The sequence below is a fragment of the Parambassis ranga genome, chromosome 19, assembly GCF_900634625.1.
Source record: "Parambassis ranga chromosome 19, fParRan2.1, whole genome shotgun sequence".
Taxonomy (NCBI): Eukaryota; Metazoa; Chordata; class Actinopteri; family Ambassidae; genus Parambassis; species Parambassis ranga.
In genome coordinates, this window is record NC_041039.1 from 9,085,394 (window position 1) to 9,110,162 (window position 24,769).

At 43.0% G+C, this 24,769-nt stretch overlaps 1 protein-coding gene across 30 annotated transcripts in view; it reads left to right on the forward strand.

Moving 5' to 3' along the window:
• Positions 1-24,769, forward strand: part of tcf7l2 (transcription factor 7 like 2) — an 80,362-nt gene that overhangs the window by 43,704 nt on the left and 11,889 nt on the right. For all 30 annotated transcript variants that reach the window (XM_028432025.1, XM_028432030.1, XM_028432021.1 and 27 more), the window contains 3 exons: positions 20,038-20,170; positions 22,564-22,666; positions 23,546-23,632. In XM_028432025.1, coding sequence (XP_028287826.1) covers positions 20,038-20,170; positions 22,564-22,666; positions 23,546-23,632 — 323 coding nt within the window. The remainder of the gene's footprint in view (positions 1-20,037; positions 20,171-22,563; positions 22,667-23,545; positions 23,633-24,769) is intronic.

Sequence of the window (24,769 nt, forward strand, 5' to 3'; positions counted from 1 at the left end):
AATATATAGACTGAAAATATAGAGGAGCAGGCCAGTCGGCCTCAATCACAGCCTGCGGTTTAGTGTTTGGCTGCAGACGGTGCCCAGACCTGTGCGAGTGTGTGTGTGTCTGTCAGCAGTGTGAGCAGCATGCTATAAAAGGCTGGTGAGTTGAGCCATAGCCTCTCTGTGTGTCGGGGTCACAGCGAGCCAAACTGTTTGTGCGTGCATGTGAACACGTACACATACCCACATAGTCTATGTGGGTATTTTATGTATTTATTTGTGTGTGTGTGTGCAGGATGCCGACCTGCTCCCTGACCCAAAGTTCTTCCCCATCCCATCTCTCTGTATTCATTCCTGTCCTAATATATAATCCTGCTGTCTGGGGCAGTAGTGTGTATCTGAGAGGACACATCCTCCTGCTCCTTGACTTTCCGCCAGCGTACACACACACACAAATACACATGCACGTACACACTTTGCTGCTCACGCCTCAGTTGTTTCAGTGCTTTGTCACTCTCTAATGATAACTATCCATCAATGGTAGGGGCGTTGCTCTTGGAAATGAAGATGGATTGAATTAGTGTTGAGTGTGCTGGCCGCTGCGTTGTGGTGGCAACCCGTAATTACACTGTCAGGACCATTGAACCCCCCTCAATGAGACACTGAACTTAACACATTTACACCAGTGTTGATTACAAGGTCTTTTAGTCTGGGCAGATTCACATCATGTAGTTCCTAATAGCAAGTGAAAGGCTCGGTCATTTGCGGAAGATTAGTCTGCCTGTGTGGTGTGTGTGCTGCAGCAGCTCCCCATGCCTTTACCAATATAGTAAGATAACAAAAGGAAAAAGCATTGTTCAGTGTCGTTGCCACACATTGTAAACAAATACACATGGGAGCAATCGTGTGGAGCTGCCCTGCACACTAGAAGAAGAAAGAAGACGAAGAAAAACAGGCAGTTTGGAGCTGCATGGAGTCAAAAAGGAACCTGAATTTGCAAAACAGTTTGGGGGGGACCACAGAAGTTACTCAGTATGTTCAGAAAATTTTGTGGGTTAATTCAAAAGGGACAGCAATAAAAAGTAATATTTCTTTTTACATGCATCCTTGCTGTTACCCTTTAAACAGCTGGTGGAAAAAGATACCACATGTGTTTGGACACAAATATGCCACATCACGACTATTTTCATCTCAGATTAGTGTGCATGTATATGTGGAGTATCTAGTTTAGTTAGCAGTTGAATGCGAATGTGAATGTGAGCAATAATGTATTTAATTTTAAGAAAATAAGAATATTACCTTCCACCTTCATACGATTTTCAGATTTTAAACAACAAACCTTATATAGGTTTTTGGCAATACTTCCAGGTATCTGTGGAAAACACAGCAGTGTTTGCAGTTATCCTGAATGCGAGTAGACATTCTACCGCCGCTCTTTGAAACAACCTAAACACAGATTTACAGTACTCTATGGAGAAAATAACACAAGCAAAAAAACAACCAAACTCCTTCCACCCTCCTGGATCACCACTCGCACTAACCCCCCCCCCCCCTTTCTCTCTGTGGGAAACCAAAATTGGGCTGAAGTGTTTGTTATTAAATACGTCCGGGGAAACTCCAGGAAACAGACTTAATTTCATATAGAGGCACATGACTCAGAGGATCTTAGTGAACCAATTAACCTTACCTCAGCTCATTAAAAACTCTCCTTTCATGGCTAGAAGCAGCAACTCATCTGCTAACACGGGACATGAAAGCACAAATTTGTCCATCCAAAACTCTTAAAAGTAATTGGAAAGGTAGATACGAAGGGCCAGTAATCTGGTGACACAGCCTAACTCGAGTGAAGTGAAAATAGAGGTGATTACGGGGGGCGAGCAGAAAGATCACGCGCATGATCTCATAGTCATAGTCTCAAGTCTGAATATATTATCAGCTCTGGAAGTGTGCTGCAGATCTTAAAATTACCCGTCAGGATTAAAACGGTCTCAGTCTCAAGGTCACGGCGTGGATGAGGGCGAGTGCAGCAGAAACTCCTTCACACAGTAGAGATCAGTTCATATTATTAATCCCAGGAGAGTTTCAAGCAGCAGCAGGTTTTTTCTGCCAAATGTCTAAATTTGTTTACCGTTTCAGTGCAAAAGATTCTTTTCAGATGTACTGTTAAAGAAAATAAAAGAACTTCTTCAGCCAACCACTAGAAGGTAAGATGGTGGTGTTTTCCTGCAGTGGTTGAATCTAGCTCACCTCTAGTCTCATTGAAAGTCCATTTGTGGCAGCCAACATGAACATTAATATTAACTTAAGGATTAAGACACAGTAATTGCGTGCACACTTTGCTTTGACTGTTTTTCCCCTCCTCATGGAACATTATTTTCAGGCCTTTGTTGAAACTATCTAATGGGTTAATGGCATTGAGAGGACTCATTCAGCTCTTTTTCCTCCATGCCTGCCCGCCCGTGTGTGTGTGTAAGTGTTCATGTTTTGGCTCACACTGTGCGCACTCATCTAGCCACATGCAAACATCCAATCTCTGTCATCTGCATCAAAATAATTACAGAGAGATAAACACACCATTTGACCATTTTCACAGTGATCTAATCTGAAGCCGGGCTGTGAAAGCGCATGGGGGAGATGATCAAATCCCTGCTTAATGGAACTGATCACTACTGTGTGTTCAGCGTTCAGCCGACAGCCGTATTACAAATGCATCGCTTTGTCTTTCTCTGAATTTAGCATGCCCTTTTTTTGTCTCTTTAGCTATTTAGAGTAGAAAATAAGCTAAAAATTACATTTGACTATGTGACCCATTTTTTGTGACCCTGTTTACTAGCTCAGATATGAGAACAAGTGCAGGCCTTCTGTATTGAGGTCAGGATGGCTATGAACTCTTGTGTATTGGTTACAGGCCTTTAGCTCCATGCGTTTCCATCTCCTTTTAGCTTGAAGGCAACCGGCATCCGAAATCTGATTAGCCTCCATTATAAAGAGTGATATTTTCATCCTGCCGATTCTCGGCACTGCGTCAGAGCATTTGGTCGCTTTAATGCCGGGAAAAGCCAGCTCTTTTGACAGATAGTAGATATTCCTAACATCACTTGTTTGGACATTTCTGTCTTTTGTGACATGGAATAAAAGACGGGTAAGAAAATAAAAAGCAACTAAATAATGTCAAAAGATCAGAAATCAATGGGCCGGAGGAACGTGATCCGCACGGCTCCGTATGCCACCGGCCGGCTCCCGCTCCCCCCCATTGCCTTTGCATTACGAGTGTCTATCCACAGCCACTAAAGTTGCTTTTGTTCGCCCCCTCGGAGATGTAACTCAAGCATGAGGAAGCCGTCTGACAATGTTTGGATATTGGCAAAAAATAGCCTTTTACTTAAAGGTTACCGGCCAAGGTTTATTGAGTTACATGTTCATCAGTGATGGGAGGCAGAAGAGAGAGGTTCATTAATGTGTAGGTTTGTATTTCACATTTTGATGTAACCGTGATGTGGAGTAGCAGGAAATGATCAATGAGGCTGTGGATAAAATGTTTTTTTTTCTTCAATCTAACAAAGCAACATTTGCAGAAAAATACACATTTAAATAAATATATGATTCCATGTATTTATATTTAGAAGATAAAGCTATTTTTTATTTGAATTTTTTTAATTATTTCTTTAAATAAAATAAATAGTATATTTTATGTTGGTAAATATCATTAATTGGCACAGTTATTGCTGCAAACAAAATATAGTTAAAGAAAGTCATTTAAATGATAAATTCTTATGTGAAGATTGATTTTAAAAATTGATACAAAATAAAAGACAGGGCACTTTTCCCTTTAAAGCGGTTTTTTCCACCCACTTTTTTTTCTTTAATCTGATAAGAGCTCCCCTTGTAGGGTAAAAATAGACACTGCGTTTATCAGCGTCTTGTATTTTTGTTGAAACTGTAGGTCACAGGCGGGCTACTTTATCGCCTTCTGCTTTTCTTCCTAAAGAAATGTTGGACTCCTTTTAAAAATAAATTTTACGGGTTACACTAGAGGTTACAGTATAGGGTTTCAACTTCTGTGGGAGTTGTGATCTGTTCTAATGAGAAAAAGAAAATGCAGCACCACAATGCTTTGTGTCACCCACTGAGGCTGAGAGATAGACACGGGATTAAAAAAAAAAGAAAGGGAGGAAAAAAAAACAATTTCTGGACATTTCTAGGAGATAAATTTAATTTCTTTGCTATTTGGAGGTCTTCTTTGAAAATGCAATTGTAATGAACACATTCAAAACTGGAGAATAGATTTACCCTCGGCTTCAAATAAGTCTGCGTTATCGGACTCTGTCATTCGCTCCTTCCCATTTTCGAGCTGCTAATTGATGTTTTTGATGTCGGCGAGAAAATTGAAGAAAATGTCATGTGTGAACCGGCGCGGAAGTTAATAAGATTGACTTCGTTGACTGAATTCACAATGAGCGAAGGAGAGGCGTGTAATGGGGACTGCTGCGAATTCGCCCGTCCATCTGCCGAGGGATGAAATCGACACCGAGCACGAATGGGCCCATCGTGGTCGATATGAAGGGATGGAGCATTTGGGATGCCCCATCCACCTCAAAAGAAAAAAAAAGGAAAAGGGTTTTTTCTCTCTCTTCGTAGCAGTTGGGTTTTGTTTTCCTACTGATTGGAGTGCATAAGCAGCTGTTTTTCCAGAGGGCTCCATCCCCGGCCCGCGTCCAGCTTTTCTGTGGAGTTGTCTCCCAGGGCTGCCTCTTTCCTCGCTCCAAACAATACACGTTCTTAATGCTGTTTTGAGTTTGAAAAGCCGCAGAGCTCTATAAAGGTTAGATTAAGATGTGGCTAAAAGATGCACCGATATCAGTTAGGGTCATTGCATATGCTTGGCCAATGTGTAGCAGAGCCTGAACCTAAATCCCCTTAAATAAAAGGATAGAAGCACCACCGGGGTCGCGCCATCTTGAGCCATTTATCGAACACTGGCGGAGAGCCAAACATAGATGCTTTATTTTTCTTCCTCTTAAAGTGAACTTCCTCTAATAATCATATTACTTTACAGAAATCGCAGTTGTTTCATCAATTTTTCATTCATTAAAAAGTATTTATTGTTCGATCCACATTAATGTTTGCCGTAATGGGCCCGATGTTTTTAATTGGGGGACGGATTAGTTGAGTTTGGTTCAGCGCTTCTGATTATTTTTCCCAGCCTAAAGGGGGACTGAGCTAAACCCCTAATACGGCCAGTACCCCTAAGCGCTCTTCTTTTTGAAGACACCAAACAAAAAAATAAAAAGTGGCCTCTGCTAGCGTTCGGCCCTCCGAGGATCGTGGTTAAGGGACATTATTCTCAGAATAGGCAATTAATTCCACTGGCAACGATCGGTTCGAGCTTCTTCCCCCCACCGCCCCTCCAAATGCCCTCCTCTCCACCCTCCACTCGCCATTTGAAATGCTAACACAATGAAATATTTTTCTATTGGTCCGTGTCCCTCGGCTAAGCCAGCGCCGCGGGCAAAGAATTTCATCGACTGATGAGACCACAGGCATGCCCGATAAAAAGGTTAACTGTACGTGACACACACTCCAAGTAGCCCGCGCTACCTTGAACTCTCAAGTTCTGTAACTTTTATTTGACTTTTTTATTGTTCGCGAGTCCAGGCTTGTTTGGCTGCAGAGGCATTTTTTTGTTGCTGTATTGCTGAAAACCGAGGATAACGTGACTTTTTTTTCATAGAGTCATTGACTCGTTTTTGATTGAGCTTTTTTTTTGCAGACGAGTTTCTATTGTCTAATTATTTGACGTCTTTTTTTGGTTAAAAAAAACGTAAAAATCGAACACAAAGCTTTTCGGGATATGTTTGCATGTAAATTATTTGAAGTGTGAATATGAGGAATTTAAAAAGGATATGAATTAAATTCTTCACGTTATTATTCATCTATTTTTTTAAACAATTAGTCATTTTGTATACATTTTATCCATTGTGTTGGATTTTACTACAGCTTGGTTTTGCTGTGTGAGAATAAAGAAGAATCCAAGATGGCACATTTCTTCCACCTTCAGGGGTAGGCAAGGTAGACTGCCAGAGAGTGGGAGGAGGATTCCAGGCTCTTTTCAAATTGTTAGTAAAAGATATATGGGCACGGAATAGGTATGGCTGCTGCAATACCCCCAACTCCATCTTTCTGCACATAAACACACACACACGCACACATACACAAAGTGCTGTGCGAGGACTGAGGCAGGTGGCTCCCCATGGCTGCAGCTTCATGACAACATGCCATTAGAAATAGCAGGCCTGTTGATCAATCCTGCCGACATGACAGCTTCGCCGCGAGGCCTGGCTCTTTGAGTGCCGACGCCGCGGCAGCTCCCTCTCCCGTTTCTCCCCACTAATTGGTGAAGGTTTCTCTTATATATGCTTGTGGCACAGTGCTTTTTTTCTCCTCCACCTCCTCCTCCTCCTTTTCTTCTTTTTCTCCCTCTCTCTCTCTCTCTCTCTCTTTTTCTCTCTTTTTGCTTTTTTAGCTTTCCCCTATCTATCCACCCCCCCACCCCTGTCACCCATTTTTATCTCTCTCTTTCTGTGTATACTGTAATATATACAATACGAATACACACACAGTATATAAAATATCATTTTTTTTGTTTTGCATTTTAACATTGTGACATTGTAAGCGATAACTTTGGGTGAGAAATTGCAAGTGTGTTGAGTAAAAGGGATGTGTGCGCCGCGGGCACTGTTCGTTCTGTATTTTTTGCGGGACTTTTGGAGCTGGGATTTGACATTGACTCTAGGCAATGTGCATCAGTGCGAGATACACAATGGGGATCAACCTAGAAAAAAAATTAAATCTTTGTCAGGTGAAATGAAGGAGAAAGTAGGCCTTTGATGCAGTTGCATTTTTAATTGCACGGTTTGTTTTGACAATTTAGGCAATGCTGCTAAAAATACTATATCCATAATTAAGTGACACGGTGTCATTTACATTGAAACTCTTTTGTTTTTTCTCAGAAACAGCTGTGTAGCAGAATCCATATTTGTGTTTATTTGATTCATCACCTAATCCCTTCCTTTCTCATCAAACAGAATTAAGTTGTGAAACGTCAAAACAATTGTCAGGAAACGTCTGAGTGTGTTGCTTGCTGACTCCTCACGGCGCACGGGGCTCCGTTCTAATTCCACCAGCGTTTCGCCGGCACATCAGTCTTGAACGCCACCCACTCTGAATCTCTCCCAACTAAATAAATGAGGGGGGAGATAAGCACACATTAAATGTTTAACTGTCTCACATTTGTCATCTGTTTTACCCCTCTTAATTAAACAGCCGCAGCTTAGCCCCGGCACTCCAAGTGCAGACACACACACAAACACACACACACCCTGCCTTTGAGCACTGGAGCCTGAGCGCAAACACTGTCCTGCCGATGATTAATTTAGCCGTTAATATTTATTTTACGCAGTCCTGCTAAGTTAGCAGCTCAGTGGAGGGTAAACCTGAGATTTAGTTTCTCAGTTCTGCAGAATGTCTTGTTGGAAAAAATAGGAGGAAGAAATAGATTTTGTTTTTTTTGTTTTTTTAGATAAATGGTTTGTGCTGGTATTGAAGAGAAGTATTCTTTGGGCCAGCTGTGGTTTATGTCTGCTTCAGTATATTGTAGTGATACACTGCATGTTGAAAACATTAACTACTACCTCCACCCAGTGGCACAAAGAGAAAAAAAGGCAGGTGTGATTGGCAGCACACAGTATTTAATGTAGTGGGAAGACTTGCCTTAAGCGAAGAGGGGGATGTATTCACCACACAATAGTACTGCTATCTCCCACTCTGCATTGTCTCTCTCATCGCCGACCTTATTACATGCCGTATTTGGCATGAAGAATCCCCTTCTTATCGAGACTGAATTTTAATGCCAATGTGCTTAGATGGCCACCTCATTCTAGTTGTTGTTTTGACATCATATTGCATTTTCTGTGTGTGTGTGCTGGTTTATTATTTCTTGGTGAATCAGAAAAGAGATCTGTCTGCACCACTGTACACTACTGTGCTCTCCACTTGCTAACTGTAAAATGTGGCACGATTGAACATTGTGTGGCACCGGTGCTTTGCCGGTTTCTTGGGGCATCAGCAGATGTGTGGAAAGGGGGAAAGAGTGAGCCGGGCCCGGGGTGAGTGTGAGAAGAGAGGAGAGTAGTAGAAATTGGGGGGTTCTTCTGAAGCCCCCTCTCCAGATCCGAGGAGCGGAGCGGGGATCAAAGTGGCTTGTTTTATGTGGCTGGTGCAAGACTTTGAAGTCCCAGAGTCACCTACAGCACTCACTTCATCAAGTTCACTAGTGTCTTAATAGCAGATCAATAAATTTCAAAGTCGGAGAGTTAATTTGATACTAGCGCTGATGTGATCACGCTGGGCCACAGAGCTGCCTGCTCTGCTCCTTCTCGTCTCTCTCTTCCCTTCTCTCCTCCTCACCTAGATTGGACCTGTTTCAGGCTCTCAACTTAAATTAAGTTGCGGCGTTTGGCGCCTGTTTCCATAGACAGTCTTGTGTGAACACTTAATCAGCGTCTGTGTTTGTGTCACAACAATTAATGGACCATTTGTTTAATTTGAATATAATTTTCAGCATTCCTTTGCTGCCCTTTGAATTTAAAGATCCATATTTTTAATATTTATATTACAAGCATCACTTGTAAAAATGTATATTAGATATTTTAATAGTATTACAAAATCAGTATAATTTATTAAAAGACAAATAAAATATACATAATTAAAATAAAATTTTATCTTTTTTGTCTGACCACAGATTGTTTAATTTTTGCTGCTTAAATGTCTTAATGTGAGATGCGGTAAATATACATACTTATATTTAAATTGTAAATTATTTATATTATAACACACCTTTTGGCTACAAATTTAGTAACTAAATTTATACAAATATTACGGACTTTTAAAAGCGAACGGAATGCTGAAACAGTGAAGCCGACGGCTTTAGGAAAACCCAGGAAAAAAGAAGCGCTTTCTTAAGCGTTCTATTCATTTCAAGAAAAGGCAGCGCCATCTGTATTCGGTGCCGTGATACCAGTGAGTTGGTGAAGCCGGATCGGCACCTGGAGAACAAAAGGCCAATTTAGAATGTTCATCTAAGGGTTGCTAATGGTATTAGGGAGCCGGCAGGGTGGTCGGCAGGGGCCCGGCGCTCCAAGGTGAGCCCGCAGCTTGACCCCCGCACTCACACCAATTCACCGGGCTGCTGGCATTAGTACCCCACATCTGCCATTTTTTTTTTTGTTCGACCCCATCAGTGCTTTTCATTTAATTTTATAGTGTTATTCTTCAGAGGGGCGTAAACAGAAAAATAAGTTTTAATTGGACCCAAGGAAGATTTTGCGTTCGGCCGAGATTGAAAACGGTGGAAAACTGAACAGAAAAAGGGGACGGATGCTCCGTGCGAAGCCTTAACTCTGTTTAGTATATTTAAGAAAAGTTTTTTAATCATGCCAAAAATATTTTGGAGTAAAGAAGATGCTGAATTTTTCAAGACAGGTGAAGGTAGGAAGACCTTTTTTAAAATCTTGTGCTTTACATTTATGATATAATCTTAGAAAGAAATTGTGCCTTGTGAAATATTTGATGAGGGAAAATTGTGCAGAGAGCTGTGTTTAAGGGAGCCACGGTTCCTAGTGTGAAGCTGTTTCTGAGGGAAGCGGGTGGTGGAGCAGGGCAGAAAGCTGCTGGATGGAGCTGAAACACTGCAGCGGGTGGTGCTGATGCAGGCTGCCTGTGTGGTCCTCAGCGGTCGGGTGCTCCGCCGCTCTGCCGAGAGCACCGGAGGTCCAGGATTTTAATGAATGTTTCATGTTAAATTTAGAGCCAGTCATGCTCACGGTGCAGTGCTCTCATTGTACATCTCATTTTTTTAATCTCTATATTCCACAAAATGTAAGAAAAATCTAATCCAAATCTTTTAATTAAAAAAAGAAATCTAGCAGAGTAAATCTGAAAAAAGACAAAAATAGTTTAAATGTGTCTCCTTTCATCAAAATTGGTTGTAATTTAAAATTTCAATCCTTCAGAAAATGGTTAAAATTAAGTCAAAATATGTCTGTATTCCTCTGCTTTTTTCTTGAGGTTCCTGCTGTTCATGCACCATGAAATCTTGCTTCATTAAAAGTGTATTAATCTTGTCTCGTCTCATGGGAGGTACCTTAAGATGATGTTGTGTCTTTTTCTTTAAATTGTTGGAGGAAAAAAAAATCTTCCAGATTTGGTCCCTGTCAGTCAGAAATAATTGTGTGCTTAATCTTGTCCCTGATGGATGACTTGGAGTTCAGCAATGGGCCAGCTCCAATGACAAATACAATATTAATATTCATTAACTGCTTTGACAATGCTAATTTTGATGCAGTAGTAAAGGGCCTTCCAAAGTTAGCGGCCAAAGCATCAGAGCTGAGCAAGGTGGCAAGATAATTTGTGCTGCTTTACTGAGCTGAAGGCTTTTAAAGTCTTAAGCAGGGGGAAAAAAAGGCTAGGTACCACAAACAAAATAAAAGAGAAAGGGAAAAAGTTCAGACGCATTGGAAACCAGGACTGTGGAAGTAATACGATCAAGAGACGGCTACAAAAATTTGACACCTCCAATGCTGCATCTTTGAGCAAATATTTTTTTTATTTAAACAAAAACTTACAACAAAAAAGGAGCATAACATGGTAAGTCAGCACATTCTCTTTTTTTGTTTAATCTTTTTGATCTTTTCAATTATCGCCATTTGAAGATCAATAGTAATTTTTTTCTGCTGTGGTTAAAAGGCTCACAGCGGTGGTATAGTGGATGGTCGGATCACGGCTTTAAGAGTGGGCTTCCTCTCTTCAAGCCACCAGTTGGCCGGGCTGAATTTTCTATTGCCAGCTCTGCCGAAAACCCTCCACGGCTTGTATCCATTTATTTGTATTTTTGGTATTGTTTTAACTGCTGTTGCTGCCTTGTTGTCTGGTTTGACTTTGGAGTTGGGGCTCCTTTTCCCCCCTCAGTTGTCTTTAGAGGGTTCAGGCAGGAGAGTTGGAGGTGCAAAAGCTGCACCACAATGACAGGCTCTTTTGGTGATAAATGTCTGGTTTTTTATCTTTTGTGTGGCTGTTTTTTCTTTTTTTCTTTTTTTTTCTCTGGGTCTTCCTACATCAAAAATAGGGTGAGCGACGGGCAGGACTTCGGGGCAACGTGGCTGCAGCGCCACACACCCTTTGCCCTGGATCGGAATGCTTTCTCCAGCCTTTTTTTCTGACACTTCTCCTGCCTGGCGTTTGTGTTTTTGATTTTGCATTTAATTTAGTGTGACTAGCGGTGAATGGAGCGTGGCTAGTTTTGGGGATTAATGACATGACGAGAGACACCCCGCTGCTTGAGTTTAGCCAAGTTAGGGCAACTCCTATAGACGGCACTCCACTACCTTTATGTCTGCCAAGCCGCTGAGTGAAAGCCTTTCTTTCTCTCCCTCTTTTTGTTGTTCTTTCAACTTATCAAAGAAAGAGAGATGGACACAAAAGAGCTTATTAGGGGGGATATGAAGATGGGCGAGGGGGAAAGAGAGAGTCCCGGTCAGACGCGGAGAAGAGCAGCGCAGCCTGAGTGTGCGTCTGAATGCATGAGGTGGCTGAGAGTGAACAGCCAGCTCTGGCCGCCTGCTCGCGGTCCTTTCCGCTCAGGGACCTGAGGAGCTGCCGTCCTAAGTCGTCCCAGCACACCTTGGCTTTCGCCCGGTGCACCGGCCGCTGTCTTATCGGCTTAACCCATCGGGCTTTAGCGAGGGGCTGCCGTAGATGAGGTGCTGCCCCCCAGTGGATTAGTGGCTGACATGGTGGTGGGAGTCTGCTTGGAGTCTGTGCACTACCATGAGTGCCAGCATGCTTGTTTTAACCAGGAACCGAGCAGCATCCCATATACAGCTCTTTTAAATGGTAAGACTTTTCAACATTTTAATTACTGCTGTGTTTTATTTTCTAGTGCTTCTTTGACTTTAAATATTATGTATTGATTGAATTTATTCATGGTTATTTTTCTAGGCTTAGTTTGGCAATTTATAACACTTATGTTGCTAAGTGACAGACTGACAATTTGGATAATGAAAGGCACTGTTTGATTGCTTTGTCCTGACAGCCTGACAGCGGTACATTATTGTAAGACATCAAACTAAATACGGTTATTGTTTTATTGTATGGATAGTTATATAATTCTGTTCAGTTAAATTGATAAATACCTGATGTATATTGAGGCAATTTAGAAATATTTATTGTTTTACATTTAAATTGAAGTGAGTTGGATCATGGTCACATCTGTTCGTCCTGTGCTTCTGTTAATATTAATAAATGAGGGTTATTACTTAATTTGTATTTCATGTACAAATTAATTTCGTAATTATCAAAATGATACTGTAATTATTGTGGTTGATACTGAAAAAAAGAGGACTTTGAAGTTAGCGTTACAGGGTATTGTCTTCCTGGTTTTATCAGAGAAAACAATGAATTAGTAAAGGTCATAGGCTGTTCCGTTTCCTTTTTCGTACAACTTTTTGTCCTCCTGTTTTCTTTCTTTTCTTGCACACTTTTTGGTCTCGTGCGAACATCTTAGACAGTGGAGTGGAATAGAGTATTTTTTTTATCCCCCCCTCTGCTCTCTTGTGTTGTGGTGTTGATGCCATTGTGGCTGGGTGTTTGGGAGCTGTCCATCACTCGCTGGTGAACTGGCAGTTTACTTAAGAAAGTGCACGTGGGACAAAAGGAGATGGCAGGAGTGTGGCAGGGCGGCTGAATAGAGGGAGGGCAGGCAATTAGCCACCGCCTTGTCGGAGCTCTTTTACTTGTCAAACTGGAGCCCTGGCGCTATTGTCCAAGTTGTGTAAAGGACATTCCCAGGGCTTTGTTTTGGCTTTAAGGGCCTCAGGACTGCCTGCTGCAGGCCAAGGGAGGCGCAGGGTCCTAACAGCAACACAGTACAGGAGAAAAAGAAAGCAGCAGCGCATTAAAGGAAAGTCCCTGTTGTATTAAGTAAAGTTTTTAGCTGTTTCTGTTGCCAGTTTTAAATTGACTCAGTACAGCTGAGAAACATTGATGCGTTTGTTTCATTGGCCTTTTTTAATTTTCTTGCTGTTGTTAATTTTTCTTCATTTATTTTTTGTTTTTAGATCATATTAAAAATATATTAAATGTTACTGAGCTTAGATGGAAATAATTTATTCAATAAATATTTAATTTGTCATGGCCATTAGTCAGGTTTATAAATGATAATTAAAGAATGACAAGACTGGTTAATAGAATGTAAAATTATCCTCACATTTAGAGCAGCTTGTTCTATCAGAATTTCTCATGTGTTTTTTTATTTTTTAAGAAATTGTTAAAAATGATAAAGAATTTTTATTTTCAGTGAAATTCTTTAAAATAATGTTGATCTTTTATTTTTAAGAAGATAAACAAAAATGTTTTTATAGTTAAATGTTAAAATGCAAATATATATATTGTTAAAATTATATATTTAAAGAACATTTTTCCATTTTTGAAGAAATTCCTCTTTAATGCAGCATGTATGTGCATGTTTGGCAGTGACTGCAGACCTTTTGAATTTCTCAGTTTAAAAAAAAAAGGGACATAAAGCCTATGGTTTGATTTTACTATTCAGAAGAGTAATAGCTGTGAAGGCAAGGTAGTTGTGGAGAAAACTGAGTGGGGGAGAAAAGGGTGGGGGGGGGGGGTGGAGGCCTTGTTTACATGAACCTTGAATGGAGACTGAGTTGGAGAGGAGTTAAGGGAAGAATTGTTCCCCACTCTAAGGTATTGTTTGGAAGATGGAGAGTGAGTGGGGGAAATAAAATAAAAAAAAAAATAAAAGATCTCAACGAAAGGTGCCACGTCCGTGTCAGAGTGAAGACTCCCTCTCTTTGGGCACCCCCTCCTCCCCCTCCCTGGAAAGTGGGTCTGAAGAGGGGACTGTCAGCATCATACAGATAAAGTGACTGTTGGCCACACTTTGCTGAGCCTGCCCTCCCTTTGTGGATGTTGTTGTGTCTTGTTCCTTTTTTTCCCTTCTATCTCTCTGCCTCTCCTGCTCTCTCCTCTTTGTCTCCATCTCTCGCTTTGCTCGCTTTACCTTGTAGCCAAAGCTTTTCAAGCTGCCAGTTCGTCTCTGGGCATCCTGGAGGCACAGCAGAGCCCACACACATACACACACATACTCTTAAGAAACACATACACAGACCTAACGTACAGCAGGGATTTGGGTAATAACTGATTTCTGAGTGTGTGTGTGTGTTTGTGAGTATATTTTTTTCTGGAGTATTGCTAGTGGGAAGACTACTGCAGTGCTGAAAAGCTGCTCACAATAATTTTTTCCTCTCTCTGTCCACATTCTGGCTCTCTCACTTCTTGTACTTCTTGTCACCGGCATCAAAACTTTGACTGAGAAAGAAGAGGAAGACTGCTGGCCGCTAAGAGCGAGAGCTTCTGTGTTTAGAGTGAAGGATTTTAGGGTTTTTTTAAGGATGGATGTAGGTGGGTGGGGAGGATTGTGGGGACTGTGTGTATTGAGTGGAATCTAGGCCTCAGACCCTGAGCCCGCAAAAGAAACACACACACACACACACACACACAGTCGAGTGTCAAAACCTGAGGGAACAATGGTCAGCTGGCTGCGGCACCAAAACGAGGGGGGACGATAAACACACATGCACACACACCGTACATGCCCAGCAACACATCCACACACAGTGGAGGCAGGAGCCAAGACAGAGACAGACAAAGAAGCAGAAGAAGAAGAAGAAGAAGTGGAGTAAAGAAGCGGCCAAGAGGGCTTCTCCCCGGCGTAGACAGGGAAAGAGGAGCTGGGGGGGGCAGGTGGAGGAGGAGAAGGGGGCGGGGGTGGGACAGAGGGGGTCATGTACCTGCGGGATGGAGCTCCAGCCGGGCCGGAGGAGACGGGAGCAAAGGCAGGAGTCCTAGGCCCCGGGCTCTCTCTCCTCCAGCAGGTGGGCTGCTGGCACCTCAATCTGAGCAGCTGGGTGAGTAACGTAGCACTGCTCCACTGCTTCTTCACCGTCTCTGGCTTTTTCCTACCTCTGAAGGCTTTTAGCAGTGTTTTGACAGGTTGTGGTTGTGATGCAGGTTGGTAGTAAATAGGTGAGGGAAAAGGGGGAGAGGGGGGTGGAGGCGGTGGTGTTTGTGGTCATCTGAACAAATCCTGACACACTGAAAACTGTGTTAATGCATATGCATGCTGATTTTATCATATATGCATGTTAATTGCTCAGACCTAGAAAAAAATATTTGTCGCACACTTAAAGTGTATTAAAAAATAAGAAACGTATCAAAATAAATTAAAGACATGATTCTCTCAAGAGCAACATTATTTACTTGGCAAAACGTTATTTGATCGAGCTCATGTCTTAACCATGAAATGTAAAATTAGATTTCAGTAACCTCACAGATTACCATATTCCTTTGTTAATGTTGCCACTCAATTCAGATTCTTAATTGCTCAGCTTTCAACTGAAATTCTGAGGGGCTGATTGCATTTCAAAAGGCAGAATTCAGTCTAGCTCTTAACACTGTGATACAATATCACCTCTCAGAGAAGCCCCTTTAACTCAGGTATGGGAGTTCAAGAGGCTGTTTACACTGACAAGGGAAAAAAGGAGCTTTAACACATGTGTGTCTTAAGAGGCGATTTGTCTTCGCAGAGTACAACAGTTCTACCAAACACCACTTCATATTTAAGCTATTTGTGCACAGTTTTATTTATCTGTGACATATCAGAACATGTCCTTTCTGAAATTCTATTTGATGTGCTGACTATCAAAGATGGGAAGCCGAAATAAATGGCAATGAATGACTTGAGTGCTAGTGAAGAGAGCAGGAGGAAGGGGAGCAAAGGCTCTGGCCCACATAATATTTTTGTTCAGCGCTCTGATCAAGCAGTCGGCATGTCACTGCAGCAAAGTGAATAGATTAACTTTTAAATATACTGTGGTCTCGGGAGCCTCTTGCCCTCAGAGACGCATCTTCTGTGAGAAAACTGATCAACACCTCCATATCTGCTTTTTAAATCCTCCATCTTCCTAAGCCCACCACCACCACCCTTACAATTCCCAGGTTCTTCTTTTTTTTTCTTCTTCTTCTCGTGATTAACCATACAGAAAATATTTCTGATATGTAGCAGGGTTTTAATCAGCATGCTGGAAGGGTGTAGCTCTGATAAGCCTTTAATTTGTCAAAGCATTTCCTATTCCATTGCTGTTAATCTCAAAGTATTCCTTTAGATTGTCTGCTCCAATCTGAGGATTGATTTGACTACCAGTGTCATTGTGTGTGTGAACATTAAGATATGCTTGGAGATGAAGATCTTTAGCCTGGAGGGGGCACTCTATGCTTCTCAAAGTACAACAGCAATTGTGTGTAAACAGATTTGCCAGATGATTCATTAGTTTAGCTCAAATCAAATCGTGCAAATGACTCGTCTCTGACACTTTTCCTCAGCTCCCTGGCATTGCTGTTGGTAGTGTGTGTGTTTTCTGTGTGCTGTCACTCCGTGTGCCTTGGATGTGGGCCACTTCTGGGAGAGGCAGCAGCACTCTGGCAGCTTTTTCTGCTTGCTTTGGAATTTAGAGGACCCCCAATCCATCACAGCACTGTCATCCCCACATCTCTCCCTCTGTCCTTTTTCTCCTTCCTGGCCTCCCTTCTCTTGCCCTGGCCTCACTACAGCTCATTAGCGCCCCGCAAGCTGTTGTGACAACTCATCATATCATGACATAAAGCAGAGAGACAGAGGCTCCAGCCCCCTGCCCACCCACCCACTGGGCCCACGAGGTCGCCACCTTCACATTTAGGGCTCAAATTGGCCCTGCGAGGTGCCACCAGGCGGAAATGCAAGGCCGACAGCTTTTTCCTGTCCGGCCTTCACCTCTCTGCCTCCCCTCCCTTTGTCTTACTCTGTCCTGCTGTCACTTTTTCACTCCCCAGAGGTCTGACTTGAAGCAGCTCATTCATTTGTCCACTTCCATGGGGATCTTTTCACACTGTGGCAGATCCACATTACCACCAGCAAATATGGGAAATATTTTGCACATTGTAGCCTGTGTGATTTTGGCATGGTAAGATTGTAGAGAGGCAACATGTCTATACAAAAGCATTAAGGTTTTTTTTTTTTTCCAAGGCAGTATCCATACACAACACAACCACAGGCAACAACTAATGCCTGTGTGTCTGTGGTGTTTGTGCTGCATGGACTTCACAGCACTGGTCTTCTTCAGCAGCAGTGGAAATGTCCTCATTTATGCTTATACAAGAGGGTGCCCTTAAATGTACCTTCAGGGTCCTTTAAATCTCTTTTCTGAGGCTCAAAATGTGGTTGTCATGTCTGCAGACTAGTGTGTTTCCCACTGTATATTTGTTTGTTGTAAGGACAGAGGTGGTGAGAAGGATTGCGAGTCAGTGGGGGTGTAAAGGGCAGGAAACGTTCTTTCTTTTTCCCCTGGCTTTTGTGGAGCAGGGAAGAGTAAAGGAAGCCTCCCACGTTGCTGCTTTTGTCTCTCTGCGCGGCTGAAGCACCCAGCAGCACTGCCAGAGGAGTCCCAGCTCGCATTGTCCTGCAGTGGTCACGGGGGCAGGTGCTGGGCCTTCCTTTCCGTAAAGGGACCACCGTGTGTTGGCTTTTACGTCAGCAGGAGGTAAAGTGGATGGCTGCTGTGTGTGTTGTGATGATCACACGGCATGCAGAGTGTGTTTTGAAGTCCAGACCAGCTGACTGACTGCACTGGGAGATTTTAACCAGATATGCAGTGAAACCTACTTACTGGCAAAAGTTTATGATACAATGTTCTTTTCTTGCCCTCACACGCAGCCACAGTGTGTAACTCACTGAAGGCAGCAGTTAGTCCAGCCTCTTACTATTTGCATCACTCCGGGCTTTATAGAAAAAAAAGAGCACACTCTTACACCACAAGTGACTATGATGTAAATCGTATGGCCTCTGGCTCTCTCTCTCAGTCCCATACACTCCCTCTCTAACACCCTCTGTCTAAATGTGGACTCACTGGATGGGCATTTTGAACTGTCTTCTCAATGGCCAAGGTCCCTGGACAAAAGAACTCATTTAAATGGCCACTAAAGCTTTTCAGCACAGAGAGATGAAGAATTGACAACATTCTTTCACATCATTACCCGAGGGAGGAGCGGGGAGTCGTGAAGGAGGAGGTTAGGAGGTGAGAGATGGAGGGGAGGGACACAAGAAAAGGAGGGCGAGAGAAAGAGAGAAGGGGCGAGGCAGAGGCCGTCTTCCAACATTCAGCTGCCGACTCATCAGCTGCATTTGGCAGCTGTCATAACTTCTATCCTGATTGTTTTTCTAACATTTTTTTCATCTCTCTGTTCGGGATGTGCAGATCAGATCAGGATGCCCTACGCAACAATGAGTGTCTTGGTTTGTGTTTCTTTTTTAACGAATCCCATTCCACCCCCCACCCCTGACACACAAACACATATACACACCCCCCCGCCCTGAACCCTCTCTCTCTCTCTCCTTCTCCCCTCCCTAGCCTTTTCAGCTCAGGGCTGTGAATGAGTCCCAGGAGTCTCTCTGCCTCCCTGGAGTTCTGCTGGGGTTCATTAATCTTTCATTGGGACCACGGCAATAGGGAATGCCCCCCTCCCCTACACACACACACTCCCTGCTTCCCCACCACCACCGCCACTCCAGAATAGAAGTCTAGATGGCCATGCTTGAACCATCTGAACAGATTCAGCTTGAACTGCCCAATGAAAATTTAGCACAGGGGCACTGAATGGACTAATGGTGTTTTAGACCTTCACATGGATGTGATATTAGCTCCAGCCTGGGCAGATGATTAGTTTGCAGCATTAAGTTCTGCTCACATTTGCCCTGGGACCCCAGCTTTTCATTTGTTTTGACAATGAGCATTGGGCATCTTATGTATGTATGCCCCCCCTCCGCCAACATCTAGTCCCATTAATGTTTTTCAAAGTCTGTTGGAAATGTGCCACAGTGGAGCTTTTTTTTCTTTTTTCTTGCATGGGTTAAAGTCGCTAATGAGGGTATGTGGCCTATGAAAGAGCAGAGTGAACACACACACACACACACAAGCAGCTTGGTGCCTCACTCCTCACCCCCTGAACATATCATCCATGTTATGATAAGCCTGATTAGTGCTGCTTCTTTGACTGCTGAGGGCAGGATAAGGATGTGTGGGTAAAGAGGCGAGAGTAGCCTCCGCCACAAGCCTAATCTACAGCAGAGCTCTAATCTGGTTATCTTGTGGTTGGGGGGACTGTGTGTATTAGTCTCTGTCCCAGGCTGGCCTGATGAGAGGGGCTGAGCTCCGGTTAACACAGGGGCCCACGGCAGCACATCCCCCAAAGCTCCACTGTAATCTTTGGGTAATTGAAAAAAGGGGGCCTGCACCACTTAGGAGCACAAAGAGAAGATTACATAGCTAAAACTAATTTGGCAAAAATGCAGAAATGGATTTTCAGCCCCACCTCTTCTCTTCTAACCCTTTTATTACAATACACCCATACCCTCCATGAACTGGGCCCTGGGGGAATAGAAGAGGGGAGATGGGGTGAGAGGAAGTAGACTCGAGAGCTGAGCAGAGAGCTGCTAATGACTGTGGATATACAGGCGCTGCCTTGATTTGGTGGTTTACAGATGATCGATTACTTCACTGCAACCGTGGTTAAAAGTGCCTCATCACACATCAAATCCAAATGTGAATTGGCAAGCCCCCCAAGCCTCTTAGATTGTGTTACTGAATTCCAGGGTGACACCACAGAAGTGTTTTTAATTACAAACCACACTATTTTCACTGCGGCTTCGTGGTTTGGCACCTCAAGAATACCCAGAATTGGATAGGTCTTCTTTCAAAAACTCTCAGACCCAAGCTGTAATTCTGTAGCAGGCTCCAGCTTGTTACCCAAATATTAACACTCCGGCCTTTTTGTTTTTTTCCCCCTCTCTTTCACCTTTCCTACCCATCTTTCTCTGTATCCTTCTCTCAGTCTAATAAGGTTCCAGTGGTACAGCACCCCCACCATGTGCACCCGCTCACACCTCTGATCACCTACAGCAATGAGCACTTCACACCGGGGAACCCCCCACCTCACCTACAGACAGACGTGGATCCCAAAACAGGTACAAATGTTCTTCATTTTAAACTGGCAAACAAAACTCCTTAAATAAGGTTGTGTAACTGTTGCCCTTCTTACATCAACATGTGCACATACAGTATATGCACCTGCTAAGAAGTCATTGGCTCTTTTACTGGAGGGCCATGTTACAAATGCACAACCAAAATACAGCCTTAGCAAACAGTGGAAAGCAGCATTTAACCCAGATTTTACATTGGCAGTGCTGCTTAAACAGTAAAATATGTATCTTAAAGTTGTAGAATTTATTGAGGGACTATGAAAATACATTCCTTTGTTGTTTAGAGGTAAAGCCAATAAATACCTGTGGCTGTTCTGAGTCATTTGACCTGTATGCTGATTGTTCCTTTTTCCCACTAAAGACTGAAGCTAGAGTGAAAACAGCTAAATAGGAAACATACATACTATGTTTGTTTTTAAAGCCTGTAGACATCACTGAACATTGAAATATCTATAAAAGTGAATGTGACTTAAAAGTTTATTTTGTTTATTAATTGCCTATTTGATGACTTCATAAAAACGACTAGTGCTGTTTACAAGGACTGTGATAGTAAAAGAAGGACAAGGTCAACTCAAGTGCTTCTTGTTGACTACAGCCGCTCTCATCTGTTTCCAATTGATTCAGCTATCACGCTCATTAACGTGACTCGGTTTTGGTGGGAAGCAGCCTTATATTTGACAACAAGAACCTGAACAGTGGCTCATAAACTTCTCGTAAAACATGGAATTCAGCAAACAGCCACAAACTCTCATGACCGCAGCTCTGGTTGCCAAGACTCAAAACAAGACAGCCACTGTAGCTGGAGTGGAGGACTATCTTAACTTAATGCAATAAATGGAAGACAGAGCACTGAAGTAACATCTTTACAGCCTGTTGCTCCTGCAGCGTCCAGATTAGACAGTCGGATTCAGCCCACGCAGTCAGTCAGCATACATTTTTAGGTAATTTCATTCATTTCCATGAGCATCTTGACCCAGCACTTAATTTTGCAAACTGTCATTCAGCCCGTCCTTTCAGGTTAATGCACTTTCAGTGTGGTGAATAATTTTGTGCTTTTCAGTGGTCTCTGGTGGGTTCAGTCAATGTTTTAGGTAATAATGTTCCCTTATTATGATGGCCCTTACAAAGGGGGAAATAATGCGCCAGCTGCTGTTTAATGTAGTGCTTAATGGGGCTGCTTAATTGGGCACAGTGTTTAATTAATTAATGAGCTATATTAGGTCTTGAACGCTGGGTGGTGATGGGATAATGTTCCCTGGGCTTTCCTTGTTAATAGAATATGCCTTTGTTATAACGGTATTCCAAGAAAAGTCTCATTGCTGTGGATCAGCTACAGCTCTGGGTCTAACACAGCCAAGTTCCGATCCATGAAGGTCCTGATGATGATCTGTCCTTACTTTGGCCACATGGCCCAAAATACCTGAAACAACAGCTGTAAAGGCGGGCCAGGTGTGTGGAAGCTGTAATGAAAGTCCTCCAGTTTCTGGTCTACTGAGCACACCTCCCTCTGCCTCTCTTTTACACATGTCTAGTGTTCCCTGTTTCAAGTTTGTCATGAGAGGAAAAAGTTATTTTTACACCACGCTGTGTATGAGACCTTTTCATGGCATCATTCAGGGCCTTTTTCGAAGCAGTTTTTTCGCCTGTCAGCTGCCATGGAAAGTAAAGGCAGCACGGTGTTTGCTGTGATTGCTCAGCATTGCCCTGAAAAGGAGCTCTCCTTAAATTGGACTTCTTTGTCACTGTTTGTCAGTGGGAGATGACAAACAAAATTTGCTGCTTTTTTATATTAAATTGAGAACCAGCTGAACAAATGGAGAGCCAGGATGTGTACTTGTCAGCATTTACTGTAAGCTATTGAAGTATTAGACCATTAATCGATGGCAAAGGCAGAATTGACTGCTGCATATGAGGTAAAATCCATAGAATGGCACCGTAAATCAGCAGGCACACTCACCTGCTAGTCCCATATTGGCAGCTCTCTGATCACAGAGAAGACTTTAATTATATTGCTGTGTTTTGTTAACTTCTAAACCTCAGTCATTTCATATCATTAATCTCCTGATTCTCTAGACAAATGTGACAAGAATCGTGTTGGTGTTTTCTTCTCACCTCTCTCCCCTCTGCCTCTTCCAACACATTGTGCCGGTGTGCCGCCTCAAAGGCCTTTGATCAGGAAGTGTGATTTAGCGCTGTGTACACGCGAGCAACAAGCCCTTTTCCTCCTCCTCTTCCTCCCCATATGCACTTCTGTGATGTCTGCTCCGTTCAGATGTGAGCCTCAACAAAGAATGAATTCAGCACTGACAACGATTTGGTTCTCTCTCTGTCATCGTCTTGTCTGTCCACCTCCTCTCTGCTCCTGTCATCTTTCGCAGGAATTCCAAGGCCTCCACATCCTCCAGATATATCTCCTTATTACCCGCTGTCACCTGGCACTGTCGGCCAGATCCCCCATCCGCTAGGATGGTTAGTACCACAGTAAGCGAATCCTTTTTTTACTACTCTTTTCAAGATATTGTGAGTTGTGTGAAGGCTAGAAACATTCACATAATGTATTGATTGAAAAATGATATTTAACTGTTTACTGTGCAGGATGTTGAGCTCTGGCTCTTGTTGGTCCTTTAGAGTGACTTTTTTTAAATTTGACCCGTTAACTCTCTAATACACTCACTCCTGGACCACAACAGTCCACTGGACCTTCTTTAGGTCCTATTTTGTGGCAAATACTATTTTGCATGTCTGTGTATGGTTCAATTAGAGTAATGAACTGTGATTGCCCGTATTTTACCCACAATTCCACATAGGGGCTCTCCCCTGGTAACTCTTGTCAACACTTGTTAATATGACAAAAGGCTACAAATTAAGCTCTGTTAATTTAATGTTTTCTCACCGCGATCTAAATACCGAGAGAGAGGCCCTGAGCGCAGCCATGGCGCCCTTTGATTTGCTGCACTTTATTTTGGTATAAATTTACATTCATTATTGTTTGTCTTTGGATGTGTAGACCTCAATTAGTGTGATGGCTCCATTAAAGAGACCCGCGCTTCGTCTTTAATTATCACAACAAAACACCTAGTTCCAGCTTGGGGAGGAACAGGGCCCCACTCTGTCGACACAGAGCGAAGGGTTATGAAATTTAATTAGCCATTGCTATCAAGATTTGTGGCATTCAAATTGTTCAGAGTTTTCCTCCCTTTGATCTGTGCTCTGCAATCCCCTAGATTTTTGTCCTGATCAAATGAGAATAAAGAGGCCCACGTTGGGGAGAAGTGAGAGACAGAGGGCTTCAGCTTCTCCTCTTCCATCAACCCTGTTCCTTTACCTTTTCCTCTTTCTTCTTTTCTTCCCCCTTCCTAGGCAAGGTCAACCTGTTTATCCAATCACAACAGGGGGTTTTAGACACCCCTACCCAACTGCGCTCACTGTCAACGCATCCATGTCAAGGTGAGTTAAACAAGAGCACACACTCACTCCCTTCATACAGTCATTTGTGTGTTTGCTATAAGCCTGATGCAGAAGCAACACACACGTGCACAGTGAGGAGAAAGTTCTCCCTTAAGGAGACCTCACACTCCCCATCTTTGTGTTCAAAAGGCCAATTCTCCAGTGTGAGGCTCCAGCTCTCATGCTCAAATATTAATTATATTTATCATTTTCTAATGAGGCCCCTGAAGATCATTTACCCCCTCTGCATGTCAGGAAGATCTGAAATGAGCCGGGGCATGTCCTTGCTGTGAATTTGGGCAGCCAGACAGATAAACAAACATCAGCACTTTGAAGGGGACTACTTGATATAAGCTGGGGCCTGACAATTGGCTAGAGCTTTGGTCCAGCCCATTAAGGTCCAGTTCAAGTGCTGCTGTGGACATTAGTGCACCCGTGGGAGGGATGGGGAGGGGTATGTGTATTTGTTGCCATCTTTTATACATGTGTGTGTATTTGTCAGTTGGTGTTTAAAACTACTTATTGTTCCCTTGAGGGACGCATGTGCTCTATATTGTGTGGGAAGCGAACATAATTAATTTTGGAAGCCTAAAAGCCTGTGATTTGTGGGTCTGGATGAGCCAAAAAAGCAACAGCACACACAAAAACAAAAAAACAAATAGCCTCCCACTCTCTCCCCTCCCACTGCTCCTCCCTTCCTCCTCCCCTCTACATGCCCCTGCAGCAGGGGACTTTGGACTGGGCTGGTTTTGAGTCTAGGGATGAAGCCAAGCTTTAGTTTAATTACAGTCTGATTGGAAAACCAGCTCGTGAGGGCAGCTTGTTTAGACCTCTGTGACAGTGATGGATCATGTAGATGCAAGAAGGGGGGGGGGGTTATGTTTTTTTAAGCATAACGCTGAGAACAAGGGAAATTTGTAAGCTGAACCAGATAGTTCATGTGTGCTTCTAGCATTCTTTTTCTTTGAATTCTTTGGAAGCGAGTCTGGACTCCTCTCTCACTGCTGGAGAGTCTCAGGTGCAAAGGGTCAGATGGTGGGTCTGTCCAGACACTGGCATCTGGCAACAGCACTCAGCCAACCTGGGCTTTAAGTGACTGCTAATTTGGTCCCTTAATGACAGCCTCTATATTGTGAT